Source organism: Podarcis tiliguerta (assembly GCF_965153285.1).
Source record: "Podarcis tiliguerta genome assembly, chromosome: 1".
Lineage (NCBI taxonomy): Eukaryota > Metazoa > Chordata > Lepidosauria > Squamata > Lacertidae > Podarcis > Podarcis tiliguerta.
Window position 1 is genome coordinate 91,556,540 of NC_139534.1, and position 20,634 is coordinate 91,577,173.

General features: G+C 45.3%; 1 protein-coding gene across 1 annotated transcript in view; it reads left to right on the plus strand.

The window, feature by feature from the left end:
- The window catches only part of LOC310681933 (cytosolic phospholipase A2 epsilon-like), a 61,825-nt gene that overhangs the window by 23,957 nt on the left and 17,234 nt on the right, over nucleotides 1–20,634 (plus strand). The window contains exons 6-9 of the mRNA XM_083450010.1: nucleotides 13,288–13,330; nucleotides 17,788–17,842; nucleotides 18,779–18,936; nucleotides 19,654–19,731. Coding sequence (XP_083306136.1) covers nucleotides 13,288–13,330; nucleotides 17,788–17,842; nucleotides 18,779–18,936; nucleotides 19,654–19,731 — 334 coding nt within the window. The remainder of the gene's footprint in view (nucleotides 1–13,287; nucleotides 13,331–17,787; nucleotides 17,843–18,778; nucleotides 18,937–19,653; nucleotides 19,732–20,634) is intronic.

The following is a 20,634-nucleotide window of genomic DNA, read 5'->3' on the forward strand; positions in this document are numbered from 1 at the left end:
TTCCAGATCTAGGACATCAGTGTTTTCCAACAAAAACCAATCTTTCAGCCAGCAGAAGGCTGCAGCCTCATAGTACAACCTCAAGTCCGGCAGGGCAAACCCCCCTCTTTCTTTTGAATCTGTTAGTATTTTAAACTTTATTCGGGGCTTTTTGCCCTGCCAGATAAATCTAGATATGTCCTTCTGCCATTTTCCAAAACAATCCACTCTGTCCACGATCTGCAAGGTTTGAAACAAAAATAACATTTTCGGCAACACATTCATTTTTATAGCTGCGATTCTTCCCAACAAGGAAAGTTTCAATCTTGACCAAATTTCTAAATCCTTTTTAACTTCCAACCAACATTTCTCATAGTTATCCTTAAATAAATTCAAATTTTTGGAGGACAAATAGATCCCTAGGTATTTCACTTTTTTTACCACATTCAATTCTGTTTCTCTCTGAAACCCCTCTGTTTCTGTAATTGTCAAATTCTTGGTCAACACCTTAGTTTTTTGTTTATTTAACTTAAATCCCGCCACCCGACCAAATTCAGATATAAGTTCAAGAACTCTTTTTGTACTGGGTTCTGGCTCCTGCAGTGTCAAAACTAGGTCGTCTGCAAATGCTTTCAGTTTATATTGTTTCACTCCGACCTCTATCCCTTGTACCAACCGGTCCTCTCTGATCATGTTCAATAGCACCTCCAGGACTGAAATAAATAACAGAGGGGATAGGGGGCACCCTTGTCGTGTCCCTTTCTCAATTCTAAATTCCTCCGTCACCACATTGTTCACTATTAATTTAGCCTTTTGTTCTGAATAAATTGCTTGTAATCCATTCTCAAACCCCCGTCCCACTCCCATCCCTTCCAAGTTCTTCTTCATAAACATCCAAGATATGTTGTCAAATGCTTTCTCCGCATCAATAAAGATTAACACCGCCCTTGTGTTCCTATCAGTCTGCAAAAGTTCCAAAATGTCAATGATGTTTCTAGTATTTTCATATAAGTGTCTACCAGGGAGAAAGCCTGCTTGGTCCTTATGAATTACTTCATTTAATACTTTTTTAAGTCTATTTGCCAAAATGTCTGCAAATATTTTGTAATCCACATTTAGGAGTGAGATGGGACGGTAGTTCTTGAGCTGAGTCTTTTCAGATTCTGACTTGGGTATCAATGTGATGAAGGCTTCTTTCCACGTTTCTGGTGCCCTCTTCCCCTCCATGATCTGGTTGCATACCTCCAACAAGGGTTGTATCAAATAGTCCTTCAAAGTCTTGTAATATTTGGAGGTAAGCCCATCCGGGCCTGGAGATTTGCCTAGTTGCATATTCTGAATGGCACCTTCAATTTCCTGTGAAGTTATTGTAGAGTTCAAGATTAATTTTTTATCTTGAGTTATCTTTGATAATCCATTTGTCTTTAAAAATTGATCTATCTCTGATTCTTTCTGAGGCCCCTGTGCATACAGTTCTTTAAAGTATCTGTGGAAGCACTTCCTGATTTCTTCTGGTTTCTGAATCATCCTTCCTTCAATCTCTAGATTTGTAACCGTGTTTAACTTTTGTCTTTTTTTCAGCTGCCATGCTAGCAGCTTTCCACATTTATTCGCTGATTCAAAGGATCTTTGCTTCATCTGTTTTATTTTCCATTCAATCTCCTGATTAATCAATTTTGAATATTCTGCTTGATGGAATTTAATTTCTCTCAGCACCTCCTTTGACTTTGGTTTAGTTCTCAATTTTTTCTCTCCTTGGTGTATTTTCTCCAATATTTTATCTTTCTTTCCATTCCAGAATTTTTTCTTGATTGTATTCTGCTGTATCAGAAACCCTCTCATAACGGCTTTGCTTGCGTCCCAGATCGTTCTTTTTTCTACTGTGGTATTCAAATTTATCTCAAAGTAGTCCTTTAGTGTTTTTTGGGCCTTTTTCACAATCTCTTGATCTCTTAATAATGTGTCATTCATTCTCCATCTGAAGGAACCGGGTTGAGTTAGTCTAAATTCTATTTTCAAGGCGTTGTGGTCGGAGCATGTTTTTGGGCAGATTTCCACCTTTTTAGTCTTTGGTGCCATCCCCCTGGAGGTCCAAATTTGGTCGATCCTTGACCAGGACAGATGGGCCTCAGAGAAGAAAGTTCCTTCTTTACCTAGGGGGTTCTTTGTCCTCCATATGTCAATCAAATCCAGATTGTCAGTCAGTTCAAAAAAAGTTTTAGGCAGTCTGCCATCTGATGTTAAATTCTGATTGTAAGACTTATCCATGTGTGTAGACACCACTCCATTCATGTCTCCCATCATTATGATGTTAGCATAATCCAGATAGTCCAGCAGCGTCTCATGCAGCTTCTTGAAAAATTCTGATTTCCCATCGTTTGGAGCATAAATTCCTAATATCAATATTCTTTCTCCTTGAGCTTGAATTTCAATTGCCAAAATTCTACCTTGTTCATCCTTGAATAAAAATTTAGGTGTCAGACTCTCTTTAGCATAAATCACCACTCCTCTCTTCTTTACTTTGTCCGACGATATAAATTCTTGGCCTAATCTTTTATTAACTAAAACCTTTCTATGGAGCCTGGTCACATGAGTTTCTTGTAGGCAAATAATGTCCAATTGTTCTTTCTTCAATATGTGAAATAACCTCCTTCTTTTCTCCGGGGAATTTCCGCCATTAATATTCCAACTGAGTAGCCGCAGAGACATCCTGAACTATTCTGTCACACCTAGAGCGGTGTGTCTTCTTTCTCCTCTGGTTCCGAAGGTGCAGGCGTTGGTCCACCTGGGTTGGGTAAAGGCCAATTAGCTGCTGCTTCTTTTTGGAGATCTTCTCCGTGGTCGTGCAGGAACTTTTGTAGGTCCTCTGGTGATCTTATTTTAGCCTTCTTCTGTTTGTAAGTAAATGATAGTCCTTGTGGGAACTCCCACCTGTAAGGAATTGTGTTAAGTCTCAACAATTTAGCCAATTCTGAATAGGTGGCTCTCAAATCCAATAACTGTTTGGGAATGTCTCGGTAAATTTCCACCCTTTTCTCTTGTATCACAATTGAGTTTTTAAAGTGTAGGCCTAGTATTTTGTCTCTCTCTTCCCTTGATCTCAAAGCTATTAAGCAGTCTCTGGATCTATTTTTTCTTACCAATCTTCCCAACCGAAAAGCCGATACAATTTTAAAGTCACTTTCTTCTTTTAGATCCCAGAACTTTGTAAACTCTGTTGTCAAGAGTCCAATCAAATCTTCTTGCTCAATTTCTGGGACTGCCCTCAGCCTGAGGTTAGTCTCCCGATTTTTCAATTCCACCAATGAGAGATAGGTTTGTTGGTCACCTATCTGTTTGTAAAGAGGTTTGACTTCCGCTTTAACTTCCTCAACCTCTTTTTTAGCCGATATTGCAATTTGAGCGGCTTCCCCTGCCAGTTTACGATTCTCTTCTGATGCTCCTTGCAATTTTTCAATTGCTAGGTTATGTAGGGAAACCTGCTCTGTCAACTTCTGGATTGAGGATGTTGATTGATCAATTTTTATTGATTGATTATCAATTTTTTGATTTATCACTGCCAATTGTTCCAAAACTTGTTTCAGTACACCCTCAGCTCCTCCTGTTGCCATATCTCCCTCCTCTGATTTTTCAGGCTTTTCGGTTTCTACTTTTTGTGTCGCAAGCACAGCTGGAACTGATAATCTGCGTCCCTGAGTTAAAGTTGTTTGAACAAGCTGTGCCTGCTTTTTTGCTTTCTCTTTCTCCTTAGCTTCTTTAGCTTTGGCTGCTCTTGTCTTTCCTGCGCCACTCATCAGTCAATGTTCAAGGTCAAATGTTATAGTCCCATGGGAAAGACAAGCCCAAATTTAAAAACAGTCCATTGAGAGAGGATAAACAGAAAACTTTTCCCAGGCCTCTATATTACCAATATCCTCTAGGGGGAGTGCCACCAAAATTTTAGTGAGAAGAAGGTAACTTTTCCGCCATCAAAGTCCCTTTGTTCCAACTTTGAAAGCACCTTTAAAGCACCTTTGAAAGCACCTTTAAAGGCGAATTAGTTCCAACGCACTAAGAAAAGAGTCCTGCAGAGCACTTTTAAACATGTAACAAAGTTCCAGCAAGGTGCCTGCAAATGTATCCACTTCAGCTAAATAAGCTCAAAGTTACACTTTCCAATTACAAAAAGTGTCTGGAAGTTTGCAACAGTTCCGCAGTTTATACAACTTTGACCGGCCACCCGGGAATATGGAGTTAGAGTCTTCCCTTGCCCCTTGGGGGACCACTTCAGGTCCAATTTATGCTGTATTTATTCTTAAAAGGAAAGTTTCCAATGTGCACGAAAGTCCCAATTTAAAGCTTGAAAGCTTCTCTACTCACAGCGCTTTCCGCTCTTTAGATCATCTGCTTTGATCTTGCAAGCAGTGCCGGAAGACGGACTTCCTCTTTCTCGTCTCCCGTTTTCAGCCAAATTTTCCGAATTAATTTGTAGGATCTTAGGTCCTTACTCACGGGTTTGATGTTTCAGCCCGATGTTTCTTGGAAGAAGGATCAGCGCTCATCCGTGACAGCCGCGCGGCTTCGCCTCCGCAGAAAGAGCGATGAACCCACAGCACCACTCCCCCTCCTTCACTCCGGAGCCCCTTACGGGGTTCCTTTCGTGATTTCGGGGTCGCTCCAGGTGCCCGCCGGGTCCCACGGCCACGGACTCACTCTGCCCGTGGTTTCTCTTGATGGGTTGTCGCTGCGCCGTCGCGAACAACCCTTTTCTGCGGTGCCCCTCTTCAGAGCTCGAAGAGGTCCGCCATCACGGTTTCGCGCCGCCCCCGGAAGTGGCTGTCAAGGCTTCATTAATGGGCACTTGTGTGAAGAGAGATACAACATCGAAGCTCACAAGTAGGTCATTGGGTTGTAGGTTTTGCTTCTTTATTGTTTCTATGAACTGGAAGGAGTTTGGAACGTGTGAAGAGATGGATTCTGCATAGGGCTGAAGTTGCTTGGCGAGAAATTTAGCGAGATTTTGTAGAGGTGAGCCTATGGAGCTGACTATTGGTCTGAGTGGTGTTCCTTCTTTGTGTATCTTGGGGAGGCCGTAGAGTTTGGGGCATCTGGATGATTTTTCTCTGGGGATGATTCTTAGCTGGATTTCTTCACTGATAGGAGAGGCTTTTATTTTGGATTTGGTGGTTTTTTCCAGATAGGTGGTGGGATCTGTTTTTATAGGTTGGTAGGTAGGGTCTTGGAGTAGATTTGATAGTTTTGCTTGGTAGTCCGATGTGTTCATCACAACAGTGGCATTACCTTTGTCTGCTGGGAGAATGATTATGTTGTTGTCTTTCCTCAGGTTGGTGAGTGCTTTCTGTTCTTCTTTGTGTAAATTGCTTCTGGGTGGTTTGCTGGAGCAGAGGATGTTGGTGACTTCAAGTCTGATTTTATTGGCTTCATCTGGATTGATTTTGGTTAGGCTAGCTTCGACTCCGCATATGATGTTTTCCGTGGGGATGCGTCTCGGGGCGACTGCAAAGTTGAAACCTTTGGAGAGTACTTTGGTTTCAGTTGAGGTGAGGATCCTGTCTGATATGTTATGTACTGTTTGTTTCATGGGTTGTTGTGGAGGGTGGCTGGGCTTCTGGCGTTTCTCTAGTTTGTGGAGTTTGTTGGTGTGTGTGTCTGTCTTGTGTGAGGTCTCCGTTTCAGCTCTCCAGACGGCTAGTTGTTTGCATTTGTCCCAGAGTGCAGGGTGGATTTTGTTACAGAGTTTGAGGTGAAGAGTGAGTAGATCTTTGTTGGTTTGGTTTAGTAGGTATCTTTTCTTGTGTAGTTCGTTTCTGATTAGAGATAGTTCAGTTCGTTTCAGGATCCTTTCGGTAGCTGGGGTTTTAGAGTGGAATTTAAGTTGGAAGCATGTGGGAATTAAGTTGTTGTCTCGGCAGTTGCGTAGGAACAAGAGATCACATAAGATGGTGGCTCTTCGGATTTCTAGTTTCTCGTAGGTTCTTGTCAGCTGGAAGGTTTCCTCCCCGTAGAGGTGAGATATTTGCTTTCGTAGATTTTCACGGGTACAGGAATGCAGGTTTTGGTGTCCTCGGGTGTCTTCCCGTGTAAAAGTTGGGGTGTCTAGGCGACGTTTCGACGAGGTCTCACTCGTCATCTTCAGGCTGGTGCTTTCGGCTTCTTGTTACTGGAACAGAGCAGGATCTCAGTGTTTGAGTTCCTATAAATACTGTTGAGGAGGTGTGGTGTATAGCCTCCAATGTTCTGGGCAGAGAGGAGGTTCCCAGGCTAGTGTGCCTTTTCTTCTTTTGTTCCTTAATTACTTGAGGGATATCTTGAGTGATTTCTTGAGTGATTTCCTGAATCCCACTTAGGTGGGTCATTAGGTGTGGATTAGTTGCTAAAGCCTTCGTGTCTTGAACTCTTGAACTTTGTGAAGAGTTTTTCTGAGAAGATGGCTGTACTGCACTTGGTTGTGCTCTGGCTTGGCTTCGTGTATAGGGGCGAGCTGTGGTTTTGTGGCCTGTGCCAGCCAGATCTGTGTAGGGATTGCAGGGGGGTGCAGCATCCGGAGGTGCCACCCTGGTTTGGCTACTGGATGGTGTCTGTAATTTATCTGTGGAGAGGGTCTGGGTTTGGGTCTGGTGTGGTTGATTGGTGATGGCGTTCTGTGTGCCTCTGGATCTGGTGTCAGATTTTGTGGGGAGGGCTAATTTCCAGATGTCTGGCAAGCGGGATGTGTCGTCACGCTTGTTCATGTTGTGAGGGTGTTTCTCTATCTCGATGGCTTCCATGATTATTCTCTTGTGGTGATGTTCCATGTTAAAGAGCAATTTGGAATCTGCAAAATTAATTTCGTGTCCTGTTTCTTTCATGTGTTGGAAAAGAGAGGAAGTTTTTTCTTCTTTTTTGACGGCATTCTTGTGTTCTGCGATCCGTGCATTTATTCGTCTGTTTGTTTGTCCAATGTACGTGGCTGGGCAGACTTTGCAGGGTATTTCATAGACCCCTTGGTTTTCCAACTGAATTTTATCCTTGGGGTTTCTGAGGATATTGGCTATTTTTTGGTTGGTGCAAAAGGCTGTTTTGATATTGTGTTTATGGAGGATTTTGCTAATTTTATCTGTAGTGCCCTTGATATAAGGAAGGAGGGCTATGCCATTGTTTTCTTCTGTGTCTTGGTTTTTGGGGGGTGTTTCTTTTTGGATTAGCTTCGTAACCCTGTTTTGCTGGTATCCATTGGCAATTAACACATTTGAGAGATTCTGTAACAGTTCATAGAAACAATAAAGAAGCAAAACCTACAACCCAATGACCTACTTGTGAGCTTCGATGTTGTATCTCTCTTCACACAAGTGCCCATTAATGAAGCCTTGACAGCCATTCAAAACAAATACAATCCCCCCGAATACATCTTGGACCTGACCAACCACTGCCTAACCAACACGTACTTCATCCACAATGGACAAAGATACAAACAGATAGAAGGAGCACCTATGGGATCACCCCTCTCACCGGTCATCGCTAACCTGTACATGGAACACTTTGAAACCAATGCTTTAGACAAGTCAGAACACAAACCCAAACTTTGGCTCAGATATGTTGACGACACCTTTGTAATTTGGCCACACGGGAAGGAAAAACTGGATAGCTTCCTCACACATCTCAACAGCCTACACCCCAAAATACAATTCACTATGGAAATAGAAGCCAACAACCAACTTCCCTTCCTTGACGTCCTAATCTACAAAAAACCTGATGGCTCCCTAGGACACACTATCTACCGGAAAAAAACACACACCAACCGCTACTTACATGCACAATCACACCACCACCCTGCACAAATAAACTCCGTAGCCAAGACTCTCATCTCCAGAACCAAACGCCTGGCTGACGAAGACCACTTGACAACTGAGTTACAGAATCTCTCAAATGTGTTAATTGCCAATGGATACCAGCAAAACAGGGTTACGAAGCTAATCCAAAAAGAAACACCCCCCAAAAACCAAGACACAGAAGAAAACAATGGCATAGCCCTCCTTCCTTATATCAAGGGCACTACAGATAAAATTAGCAAAATCCTCCATAAACACAATATCAAAACAGCCTTTTGCACCAACCAAAAAATAGCCAATATCCTCAGAAACCCCAAGGATAAAATTCAGTTGGAAAACCAAGGGGTCTATGAAATACCCTGCAAAGTCTGCCCAGCCACGTACATTGGACAAACAAACAGACGAATAAATGCACGGATCGCAGAACACAAGAATGCCGTCAAAAAAGAAGAAAAAACTTCCTCTCTTTTCCAACACATGAAAGAAACAGGACACGAAATTAATTTTGCAGATTCCAAATTGCTCTTTAACATGGAACATCACCACAAGAGAATAATCATGGAAGCCATCGAGATAGAGAAACACCCTCACAACATGAACAAGCGTGACGACACATCCCGCTTGCCAGACATCTGGAAATTAGCCCTCCCCACAAAATCTGACACCAGATCCAGAGGCACACAGAACGCCATCACCAATCAACCACACCAGACCCAAACCCAGACCCTCTCCACAGATAAATTACAGACACCATCCAGTAGCCAAACCAGGGTGGCACCTCCGGATGCTGCACCCCCCTGCAATCCCTACACAGATCTGGCTGGCACAGGCCACAAAACCACAGCTCGCCCCTATACACGAAGCCAAGCCAGAGCACAACCAAGTGCAGTACAGCCATCTTCTCAGAAAAACTCTTCACAAAGTTCAAGAGTTCAAGACACGAAGGCTTTAGCAACTAATCCACACCTAATGACCCACCTAAGTGGGATTCAGGAAATCACTCAAGAAATCACTCAAGATATCCCTCAAGTAATTAAGGAACAAAAGAAGAAAAGGCACACTAGCCTGGGAACCTCCTCTCTGCCCAGAACATTGGAGGCTATACACCACACCTCCTCAACAGTATTTATAGGAACTCAAACACTGAGATCCTGCTCTGTTCCAGTAACAAGAAGCCGAAAGCACCAGCCTGAAGATGACGAGTGAGACCTCGTCGAAACGTCGCCTAGACACCCCAACTTTTACACGGGAAGACACCCGAGGACACCAAAACCTGCATTCCTGTACCCGTGAAAATCTACGAAAGCAAATATCTCACCTCTACGGGGAGGAAACCTTCCAGCTGACAAGAACCTACGAGAAACTAGAAATCCGAAGAGCCACCATCTTATGTGATCTCTTGTTCCTACGCAACTGCCGAGACAACAACTTAATTCCCACATGCTTCCAACTTAAATTCCACTCTAAAACCCCAGCTACCGAAAGGATCCTGAAACGAACTGAACTATCTCTAATCAGAAACGAACTACACAAGAAAAGATACCTACTAAACCAAACCAACAAAGATCTACTCACTCTTCACCTCAAACTCTGTAACAAAATCCACCCTGCACTCTGGGACAAATGCAAACAACTAGCCGTCTGGAGAGCTGAAACGGAGACCTCACACAAGACAGACACACACACCAACAAACTCCACAAACTAGAGAAACGCCAGAAGCCCAGCCACCCTCCACAACAACCCATGAAACAAACAGTACATAACATATCAGACAGGATCCTCACCTCAACTGAAACCAAAGTACTCTCCAAAGGTTTCAACTTTGCAGTCGCCCCGAGACGCATCCCCACGGAAAACATCATATGCGGAGTCGAAGCTAGCCTAACCAAAATCAATCCAGATGAAGCCAATAAAATCAGACTTGAAGTCACCAACATCCTCTGCTCCAGCAAACCACCCAGAAGCAATTTACACAAAGAAGAACAGAAAGCACTCACCAACCTGAGGAAAGACAACAACATAATCATTCTCCCAGCAGACAAAGGTAATGCCACTGTTGTGATGAACACATCGGACTACCAAGCAAAACTATCAAATCTACTCCAAGACCCTACCTACCAACCTATAAAAACAGATCCCACCACCTATCTGGAAAAAACCACCAAATCCAAAATAAAAGCCTCTCCTATCAGTGAAGAAATCCAGCTAAGAATCATCCCCAGAGAAAAATCATCCAGATGCCCCAAACTCTACGGCCTCCCCAAGATACACAAAGAAGGAACACCACTCAGACCAATAGTCAGCTCCATAGGCTCACCTCTACAAAATCTCGCTAAATTTCTCGCCAAGCAACTTCAGCCCTATGCAGAATCCATCTCTTCACACGTTCCAAACTCCTTCCAGTTCATAGAAACAATAAAGAAGCAAAACCTACAACCCAATGACCTACTTGTGAGCTTCGATGTTGTATCTCTCTTCACACAAGTGCCCATTAATGAAGCCTTGACAGCCATTCAAAACAAATACAATCCCCCCGAATACATCTTGGACCTGACCAACCACTGCCTAACCAACACGTACTTCATCCACAATGGACAAAGATACAAACAGATAGAAGGAGCACCTATGGGATCACCCCTCTCACCGGTCATCGCTAACCTGTACATGGAACACTTTGAAACCAATGCTTTAGACAAGTCAGAACACAAACCCAAACTTTGGCTCAGATATGTTGACGACACCTTTGTAATTTGGCCACACGGGAAGGAAAAACTGGATAGCTTCCTCACACATCTCAACAGCCTACACCCCAAAATACAATTCACTATGGAAATAGAAGCCAACAACCAACTTCCCTTCCTTGACGTCCTAATCTACAAAAAACCTGATGGCTCCCTAGGACACACTATCTACCGGAAAAAAACACACACCAACCGCTACTTACATGCACAATCACACCACCACCCTGCACAAATAAACTCCGTAGCCAAGACTCTCATCTCCAGAACCAAACGCCTGGCTGACGAAGACCACTTGACAACTGAGTTACAGAATCTCTCAAATGTGTTAATTGCCAATGGATACCAGCAAAACAGGGTTACGAAGCTAATCCAAAAAGAAACACCCCCCAAAAACCAAGACACAGAAGAAAACAATGGCATAGCCCTCCTTCCTTATATCAAGGGCACTACAGATAAAATTAGCAAAATCCTCCATAAACACAATATCAAAACAGCCTTTTGCACCAACCAAAAAATAGCCAATATCCTCAGAAACCCCAAGGATAAAATTCAGTTGGAAAACCAAGGGGTCTATGAAATACCCTGCAAAGTCTGCCCAGCCACGTACATTGGACAAACAAACAGACGAATAAATGCACGGATCGCAGAACACAAGAATGCCGTCAAAAAAGAAGAAAAAACTTCCTCTCTTTTCCAACACATGAAAGAAACAGGACACGAAATTAATTTTGCAGATTCCAAATTGCTCTTTAACATGGAACATCACCACAAGAGAATAATCATGGAAGCCATCGAGATAGAGAAACACCCTCACAACATGAACAAGCGTGACGACACATCCCGCTTGCCAGACATCTGGAAATTAGCCCTCCCCACAAAATCTGACACCAGATCCAGAGGCACACAGAACGCCATCACCAATCAACCACACCAGACCCAAACCCAGACCCTCTCCACAGATAAATTACAGACACCATCCAGTAGCCAAACCAGGGTGGCACCTCCGGATGCTGCACCCCCCTGCAATCCCTACACAGATCTGGCTGGCACAGGCCACAAAACCACAGCTCGCCCCTATACACGAAGCCAAGCCAGAGCACAACCAAGTGCAGTACAGCCATCTTCTCAGAAAAACTCTTCACAAAGTTCAAGAGTTCAAGACACGAAGGCTTTAGCAACTAATCCACACCTAATGACCCACCTAAGTGGGATTCAGGAAATCACTCAAGAAATCACTCAAGATATCCCTCAAGTAATTAAGGAACAAAAGAAGAAAAGGCACACTAGCCTGGGAACCTCCTCTCTGCCCAGAACATTGGAGGCTATACACCACACCTCCTCAACAGTATTTATAGGAACTCAAACACTGAGATCCTGCTCTGTTCCAGTAACAAGAAGCCGAAAGCACCAGCCTGAAGATGACGAGTGAGACCTCGTCGAAACGTCGCCTAGACACCCCAACTTTTACACGGGAAGACACCCGAGGACACCAAAACCTGCATTCCTGTACCCGTGAAAATCTACGAAAGCATATATATATATATATATATATATATATATATAAAAATTAAAAAATTGTCCAGTAATACCTTAGAGACCAACTAAGTTTGTTCTGGGTATGAGCTTTCGTGTGCATGCACACTTCTTCAGATACACTGAAACAGAAGTCACCAGACCCTTATATATAGTGAGAGGGTGGGGTGGGTTTTTTCTCAGGAGGGTAGCAGGAGATGGGTGATTGACTCAATGGGTATGGTAAACCTGTTGATGACTGTTAACGACTACAATTAGGTTTACAGGAAAAAGCAAGGGAGAGTATGCAGATGATTAGCATTTTAAGCATATGTAATATGCTTGTTCTGAGTTTTTGTTACTCCAGAACTTGATGCAATTGGTTTAGCCAGAAGTTCTACGTTGCTTGGAAGTCTGCTTGTTTAATTGCTTTTCCAGCTTTCCTTTAGGCCCCTCACACTGATGTGTCCTTTGGAATGAGCATTTCAGAGAGGCTCCCCAATTCCTGGCATCTCCCCCTCTCCTGTTGTTCGCTGTCTTGGGTGTCCTCCTGAGCTCATAGCCCTCCCCGCACTGGAAAGGACACCATTCTGGAGAGCCAGTGTGGTGTAGTGGTTAAGAGCGGTAGTCTCGTAATCTGGGAAACTGGGTTCGAGTCTCCGCTCCTCCACATGCAGCTGCTGGGTGACCTTGGGCTAGTCACACTTCCTTGAAGTCTCTCAGCCCCACTCACCTCACAGAGTGTTTGTTGTGGGGGAGGAAGGGAAAGGAGAATGTTAGCCGCTTTGAGACTCCTTAAAGGGAGTGAAAGGCGGGATATCAAATCCAAACTCTTCTTCTTCTTCTTCTTCATTCTTGGGGAAGGGCGGCAGCTCAGTGGTAGAGCATCTGCTTGGCAAGCAGAAGGTCTCAAGTTCAATCTCCAGCATCTCCAAGTAGGACTGGGAATGTCCCCTGTATGAAACCTGGGGAGCTGCTGCCAGTCAGTACAGACAATACTCAGTATCGGGCAGCTTCCAATGTACCTGAAGAACTCCCAGGCTGAGTCAGGATGCTGCCCATGCTGGGGACGGCATGTCTCTTCTTGGCCTGGTTTTGTGAATATTTGGCTGTGCCAAACAAGTTGTGGAGCCACTAGGAAGCCGCAAAAGACACAGCTGCTTCCAAATGAGAAAACAAAATACAAATAAAATGCCATCCTTACGGTTACTGGAAGAGTATAATTTTCTTTTCTTTTACCTTTCAGCCCAGATGTCCCAGAGAAGATATTTACTAATGGAGTTTTGGTGGTAAGTTTATGAATTCTGTTTCTTTATCTGACCAGCTAGTAGAGCTTAGGTCTATAAAGTGCTGGCACTCAAATTCTGCATACCTAAACACAACTTTCCTGTGCATGACAAGCTGGAACTTGTGCTACTTAGCTCTCCCACTCAATTCCCCCAAGGCGAGGAAGCTCAGACTGGAACAGGGAAGCTTGGTTGCAGTTGCCACCCTTCACCTCCCATTCCACCATCAGATGAGTGCCACCAAGTGGTAAAAATCAAAGCATTCTATCCCTGCCACCTTCATATTGAAGCTTCCTAAAACACTGAGATTGGGACATGATAATTGATTTAAGCTTCTTTGTGCCTAACCTTCCCCCCCTGCACTGCCTAGAGAATTTAACAGACTCCAACATGTGCTGGCAGAATATTCATAACTATAAAACCGTGTTACATTGTTGGTGCAGGGGTGAGGAACTGCTGAGCTGCAGGGTGTTGTTGGACTACAACTCCAATTATCCCTGGCAATTAGCCATACTGGCTGGGGCTTATGGGAGCTAGATATCAACAGCTTCCTGCATTCCTGCAATAATGGATATTGACAGTTGATTGACAGAAGAGAAATCCTGGCAAAGGAGCCTACATTTTGGGCTACTTTACTAGTCAAGCAAAATATTGTGCTCGGCAACCCCTCATTTCTCCCAACAGTAATAATAATAATAATTTATTATTTGTACCCCGCCCATCTGGCTGGGTTTCCCCAACCACTCTGGGCGGCTTCCATAGAAACAAAAAATACAATAAAATATCACAGATTAAAAACTTCCCTGAACAGGGCTGCCTTAAGATGTCTTCTGAATGTCAGGTAGTTATTTATCGCTTTGACATCTGCTGGGAGGGCGTTCCACAGGGCGGGCGCCACTACCGAGAAGGCCCTCTGCCTGGTTCCCTGTAGCTTTACTTCTCGCAATGAGGGAACCGCCAGGAGGCCCTCGGAGCTGGACCTCAGTGTCCGGGCAGAACGATGGGGGTGGAGACGCTCCTTCAGGTATACTGGGCCGAGGCCGTTTAGGGCTTTAAAGGTCAAGACCAACACTTTGAATTGTGCTCGGAAACGTACTGGGAGCCAATGTAGGTCTTTCAAGACCGGTGTTATGTGGTCTCGGCGGCCGCCCCCAGTCACCAGTCTAGCTGCCGCATTCTGGATTAGTTGTAGTTTCCGAGTCACCTTCAAAGGTAGCCCCACGTAGAGCGCATTGCAGTAGTCCAAGCGGGAGATAACCAGAGCATGCACCACTCTGGCGAGACAGTCCGCGGGCAGGTAGGGTCTCAGCCTGCGTACCAGGTGGAGTTGGTAGACAGCTGCCCTGGATACAGAATTGACCTGTGCCTCCATGGACAGCTGTGAGTCCAAAATGACTCCCAGGCTGCGCACCTGGTCCTTCAGGGGCACAGTTACCCTATTCAGGACCAGGGAGTCCTCCACACCAGCCCGCCTCCTGTCCCCCAAAAACAGTACTTCTGTCTTGTCAGGATTCAACTTCAATCCATTAGCCACCATCCATCCTCCAACCGCCTCCAGGCACTCACACAGGACCTTCACCGCCTTCACTGGTTCTGATTTGAAAGAGAGGTAGAGCTGGGTATCATCTGCATATTGATGGACACCCAGTCCAAACCCCCTGATGATCTCTCCCAGTGGCTTCATATAGATGTTAAAAAGCATGGGGGAGAGGACGGAACCCTGAGGCACCCCACAAGTGAGAGCCCAGGGGTCTGAACACTCATCCCCCACCACCACTTTCTGAACACGGCCCAGGAGGAAGGAGCGAAACCACTGTATAACAGTGCCCCCAGCTCCCAGCCCCTCTAGACGGTCCAGAAGGATGTTATGGTCGATTGTATCAAAGGCCGCTGAGAGATCCAGCAGAACCAGGAAACAACTCTCACCTTTGTCCCTAGCTCGCCGGAGATCATCAACCAGCGCGACCAAGGCAGTTTCAGTCCCATGGTGAGGCCTGAATCCCGATTGGAAGGGATCCAAATGGTCCGCATCCTCCAGGCGTGCCTGGAGTTGTTCAGCAACCACGCGCTCAATCACCTTGCCCAAGAATGGAAGATTTGAGACTGGGCGATAGTTGGCCATACTGGCCGGGTCTAAAGATGGTTTTTTAAGAAGCGGTTTAATGACCGCCTCTTTCAGCGGATCTGGGAATGTTCCCTCACAGAGGGAAGCATTCACCACCCCGCAGAGCCCATCGCCAAGCCCTTCCCGGCTTGCTTTTATTAGCCAGGATGGGCAAGGATCAAGGAGACAGGTGGTTGGTTTCACGCGTCCAAGCAGCCTGTCCACATCCTCGGGGGTAACGGATTGAAATTGATTCCATGCAACTTGACCAGACAGAGCTCTAGCACTCTCCCGCCCCGGCCCTGCTCCCACGGTGGTGTCTAGCTCCTTCCGAATATGAGTGATTTTATCTGCAAAAAAGTTTGCAAAATCGTTGCAGGAGATCTTGGGGTCTTTACAAGGCCCCGGTGGTAAAGGTGGTTCCGTTAAATTGCGAACCACCTGAAAGAGTCTCCTGCTACTATTTTCTGCAGATGCAATAGAGGCGGTGAAGAAAGTCTTCTTCGCCGTCGCTATCGCCACTTGGTAGGCTCGACGTTGAGCTCTAACCTGTGTCCGGTCAGATTCGGAGTGAGTTTTCTGCCACCGACGCTCTAACCGTCTCAACGATTGTTTCATCGCCCTCAGCTCCGAAGAAAACCACGGGGCTGTTCGGGCTCCATGCAATCGGAGAGGGCGCTTCGGAGCCAGACAGTCGATAGCCCTGGTTAACTCCGCATTCCAGCGGGCCACCAGGGAATCAGCTGAAAGGCCATCAACATGGGCTAAAGCATCCCCTACCACTCTCTGGAAACCATTTGGATCCATTAAGTGGCGGGGGCGGACCATCCTAATTGGTCCCACCTCCCTGCAGAGGGGAAGGGTCGCGGAGAAGTCCAGTTGCACCAGGAAGTGATCTGACCATGGCACTTCTTTTGTTTCACTTTTACTTAGTGTCAGATCACCCACGTCACTAGAGGTGAACACCAGGTCTAAGGCATGTCCATGACTATGAGTTGGGCCAAACTTATTCAGGGACAGCCCCATGGAGGCCATGCTTTCCACGAAGTCCCGAGCAGCCCCTTGTCTCCTGCTATCACCTCCCTAATGATGAGCTTAGACACTGCTGCTTGAAGGTGTCCAAGGTGCCTTCAAAAGTAGCAGTCTCTAAGATACCAACCCTGCCCCAGTCTTTCCCTAGAAAAGAGTGGGTGGGTGAGAGTTTTCTTGCCCAAGGGCTACTAAGCAAAGGAGTACAAGATGCCTTTCCCCAGAGGCATTCAAGCAAACCCCACCACTCTGGCCTTTCCTGCTCTCACAGGTTTGGTCTTGTGTGGCTGAGGCACTCCAGTTGCCTTGGAAACAACCCCCAGCCTTTCTCCTAACTTAGAAGATGGGATCACTGGACAGCTGTAGAGCTGATCTTAAACCACCTCTGTAGGTTCAAAGTTGGCATAAGCATTGCTCACCAGAAGGTGGCGACAAGTTTGGCACTAAAGCAATCCAGAGGTTTATGTTTGTTCCTTCATTGGCAAAATGCTCATCACTATGATGGGCAGATACTGTATCTGCTTTCTTTCTATTCTAGATTCCAAAACCATTTCTGTGGTAGTGGAGACAGAGTCTGTATATTGCAAGGCAGTCTAGAATTCCTTTTTTGGGGGGTTGGGCCATCTAGTATCGGAGGCAGGGGGCAGGATTTGTTTCCATGGTAATAAAGTCCCCAAGTGCTGTGGTAATATTTTTTCCATAGGTGTGAACATCCACCAATAAATTCTGATTTACCCTGAATTTTGTTCGTTTCCTAACAGTCTTTTCAGTTGCATCCTATTTACTTGGCTCATTGTGGATAAGCAAATAATTCATTAAATTTATAAGAGAGATTACATTTTATGTAATGCTACATTGCATATACAGTCGTACCTCTGGCTGCGAATGGGATCCGTTCCGGGCGCCTGTTCGCAACATGAAAAGAGCGCAACCCGCAGCAGCACGTCTGCGCACGCATGGGTTGCGATTCACCGCTTCTGCACATGCTCGTGACGTCATTTTGCGCGTCTGCGCATGAGCGAGCGGCGAAACCCGGAAGTAACCCTTTCCAGTACTTCCAGGTTGCCGCGGGACATTACCTGAAAGATCGTAACATGAAGCAAACTTAACATGAGGTACGACTGTAGTACTCAGAGAAGCCAGAGTTAAATCTATCTGAACACATAACCTTTGACCTGGAAGGTTTAAGTGTGGGGACTGGCTGTGGCTAAAATTAAGCCCAAGTTTATTACATTTGCATCATAATAGCACCTTACATAGCAAAACCAGGCTGCGGCATAAAAATGTTCTACATTCACTCTTTGATTCTAATTTTTATCCTTTACAGGCGCGTGAAGTTGCCTGTTTGGAAGTTCAAATAGATGGGGGAAGAAGGAAAACAGGTAGGCGATTTTTAATTGGGGTTGGGGGAGTGCCTTAGTTCAGTGGGAGGGCAGTGGTACAACCAGTTCAGTCCCTGGCATCCCAAGTTATTGTTGGGATGATCTCCTGTCTGAAGCCCCAGAGACCTGCTGCCAGCCGGTATGAACAATAAAGAGCTAGGTGGACCAATGGTGTGACTTGATATATGGTAGCTTTTGATGTGTATATGTAATATAATAAAATAAGAACTAGCTGGTGTTTTGTTGGCCTCTCTGCAAGCTAGCTGTTGTCACCTCCATGCCTAGTCTTTACTGAATTGCTGTGAAGACATAGAACATTCATGACCATTTTAGCTGTAGTCCTATTCAGGCATTATGCCTGAACACAAAATCTCCACACTAGTAAGAGGCAAACCCCATGCTTCCCTGTATCGAGCAGAGAAAGTCTGCAAGCGGATTTCACTTAACATGAGTAGAACCCTCTACATCAGTGTTTCCCAGACTTGGGTCTCCAGCTGTTTTTTTGGATTACAGTTCCCATCATCCCTGACCACTGGTCCTGCTAGCTAGGGATGATGGGAGTTATAGTCCCAAAAAAGCTGGAGACCCAAGTTTGGAAAACACGGCTCTACATGATAGGGGACCCTGCTGGCCCTGGTGGGAAATAGCTTTCAATGGCCTTTCCTTTCCCCTGATTCCTTCAAAATCTGCTGCAGTGGGTTGGAGGAAATCTGAGTACTGCCTCCTTTCCCCTTTTTGTGAGGGTTCTCCTCTATTGCAGCGCCATCACTTCTGCAAACAGGAGGTGGCCTTCCATTCGCAAAAAGGCTACAGTGGGTCCCAGGCTGCTTCCAGCATCTATAGACTATTTATGAAAGCCATTTTAAATCAGTTTTTTTGGAGGGATTATTAATATATAGATCTCGTTATTGCTTCCCCACCACCACCTTTCTGTAGAAAGAAAATTCACTCTTTCCGTGGGGGGATCCCATGAAGAAGCTCAAAACCTCACGTTGCGCACCTGGCTTTGCCGTGCTGCTCCTGCTAAATTTCACTACATCAAATATAACCAATCGGAATTGGATATTGAACTGCCGAGGAGACAGCTTCTTACGGTATGTTGGGTTTTCTTGGCTCCGTAATAAGGCTGAGGGGAGGCTGAGCCACAGACATTCGTCATGTAGGAGGCAGGAGACACCAGGGGTGAGAGCTGAGGCAATGAGGCCAGAGGACATACCAAGAGGCACCATAAGTCAGTGTTGGGCAAGACCATCCTTGCCAGCCTGTGCTGGAAACCTTTACAGAGAAGCCCTTCCTGGTGAAGAGGGCCATGGCCAGTCTTGGGCGGGCCAGGACATTTCAGTGCAGTAACTGGGAACTCTTCAAGTCAGTTGCAGAGGAAGGGGTTTCGGTATCTGAGATGGCGGGGTTGTGGTACGTCGCCAGTGGGGCGTGGCACGTCACACGCGGGGGGTGTGGCATGTCACCCATGCGAGCTTCCCAATGGGGCGGTGCCTACCTGTGCGAATGTCCCAAGGGGGCGGCGACCGCCTGAGTGAACGTCACGCCAATGGGGCGGCATCTGCCCACCCGAGTGTCCCAAGGGGGAGGTGCCCACCCGTGGCGATGTCACCCCCCAGGCTGGCACCCGGGGCACACTGCCCCCCTGCCCCCTTCCTCTCCCACTGCTTCAAGTGCCCAGGGAGACACTTTACCCTCATAGTTTGCCACTGAGCAGCTGGTTCCAGGTTTTAGCCTCAGAAGCTCCTGAAAGAGAATATCAACTGCTTTAGATGATTTTCTCCTACTGATAAATTTCATTTTATATGCAGGCCTCCTCAGAGACGAATGAGTCAGCAACTGTCCCCCTGAACACTCTTCCTATCAAAGAGCAAGTGACAATACCACCGGTGAGACTTCCTATTGACTCCTAGGGATAACCCCCCCCCCACATTAACACTTTTTTTCAAATAATGGGACAATATTAAGTGCATCCACACCAAAAAAAAAACCCCATCCCATGTTAACTCTTTCTTGTCATTCACTTGAGGTAAAGCTTTCCTATGAATGTGGTCCACATTGTCTGATTTATATTTAGCTAGAGTCTGAATTATATTAATGCTTTTGGCACATTTCAGCACCAAATGCAGGGCACATGGATAAGAAAGTTTCACAATTTCCTGCCTGCCATAAATTATGGTGTAAACTAATCCATACTTTCATTATCACTCAAACCAGGACAGTTCATATTTATTTAATTTGCTTGATTTGAAAACAGACTTTTTATCTCTCCCCCCTCTCCCCTTTCTCTCTTTACAAATGAAGATCTGTAGTTATAAAACTCCTCATATCCCAAGTTCATATTCATCACCCAGTAGATATTTTATCTATTACCATCACCAATTTTTAACTTCATAATAAGGAGCCGATTGGTTCTTTCATTATTTGGGCCATTGTTTGGGCCATTGTATTAATGCATTGTTCTATTTTGAGATTCTGATCTACTTAAAAATACAGTTTTGGGAATGCAGGTCCAATTCTGCATGGTTAACAGGAAGACGGCAATTGCCACCTACAGTACATGTATTTTGGGTTACTTTTGGGGAGGAGTAGAACCACAGAGAAATTTAAATACTTTCTGGAACAGACAGAAATGAATACTCAAATGTCCCTTGGTACTTAAAAATATATCTTCAAGCTGAACTGGATGTATCTCCACCCAGGATTTGCAGAACCTTCTGTCCACTAATGAAGGGAGATCATTTTTGCATCTTTCGGGGTTTTTGCCACCCAGCAGTTACTTTTAAGCAAAA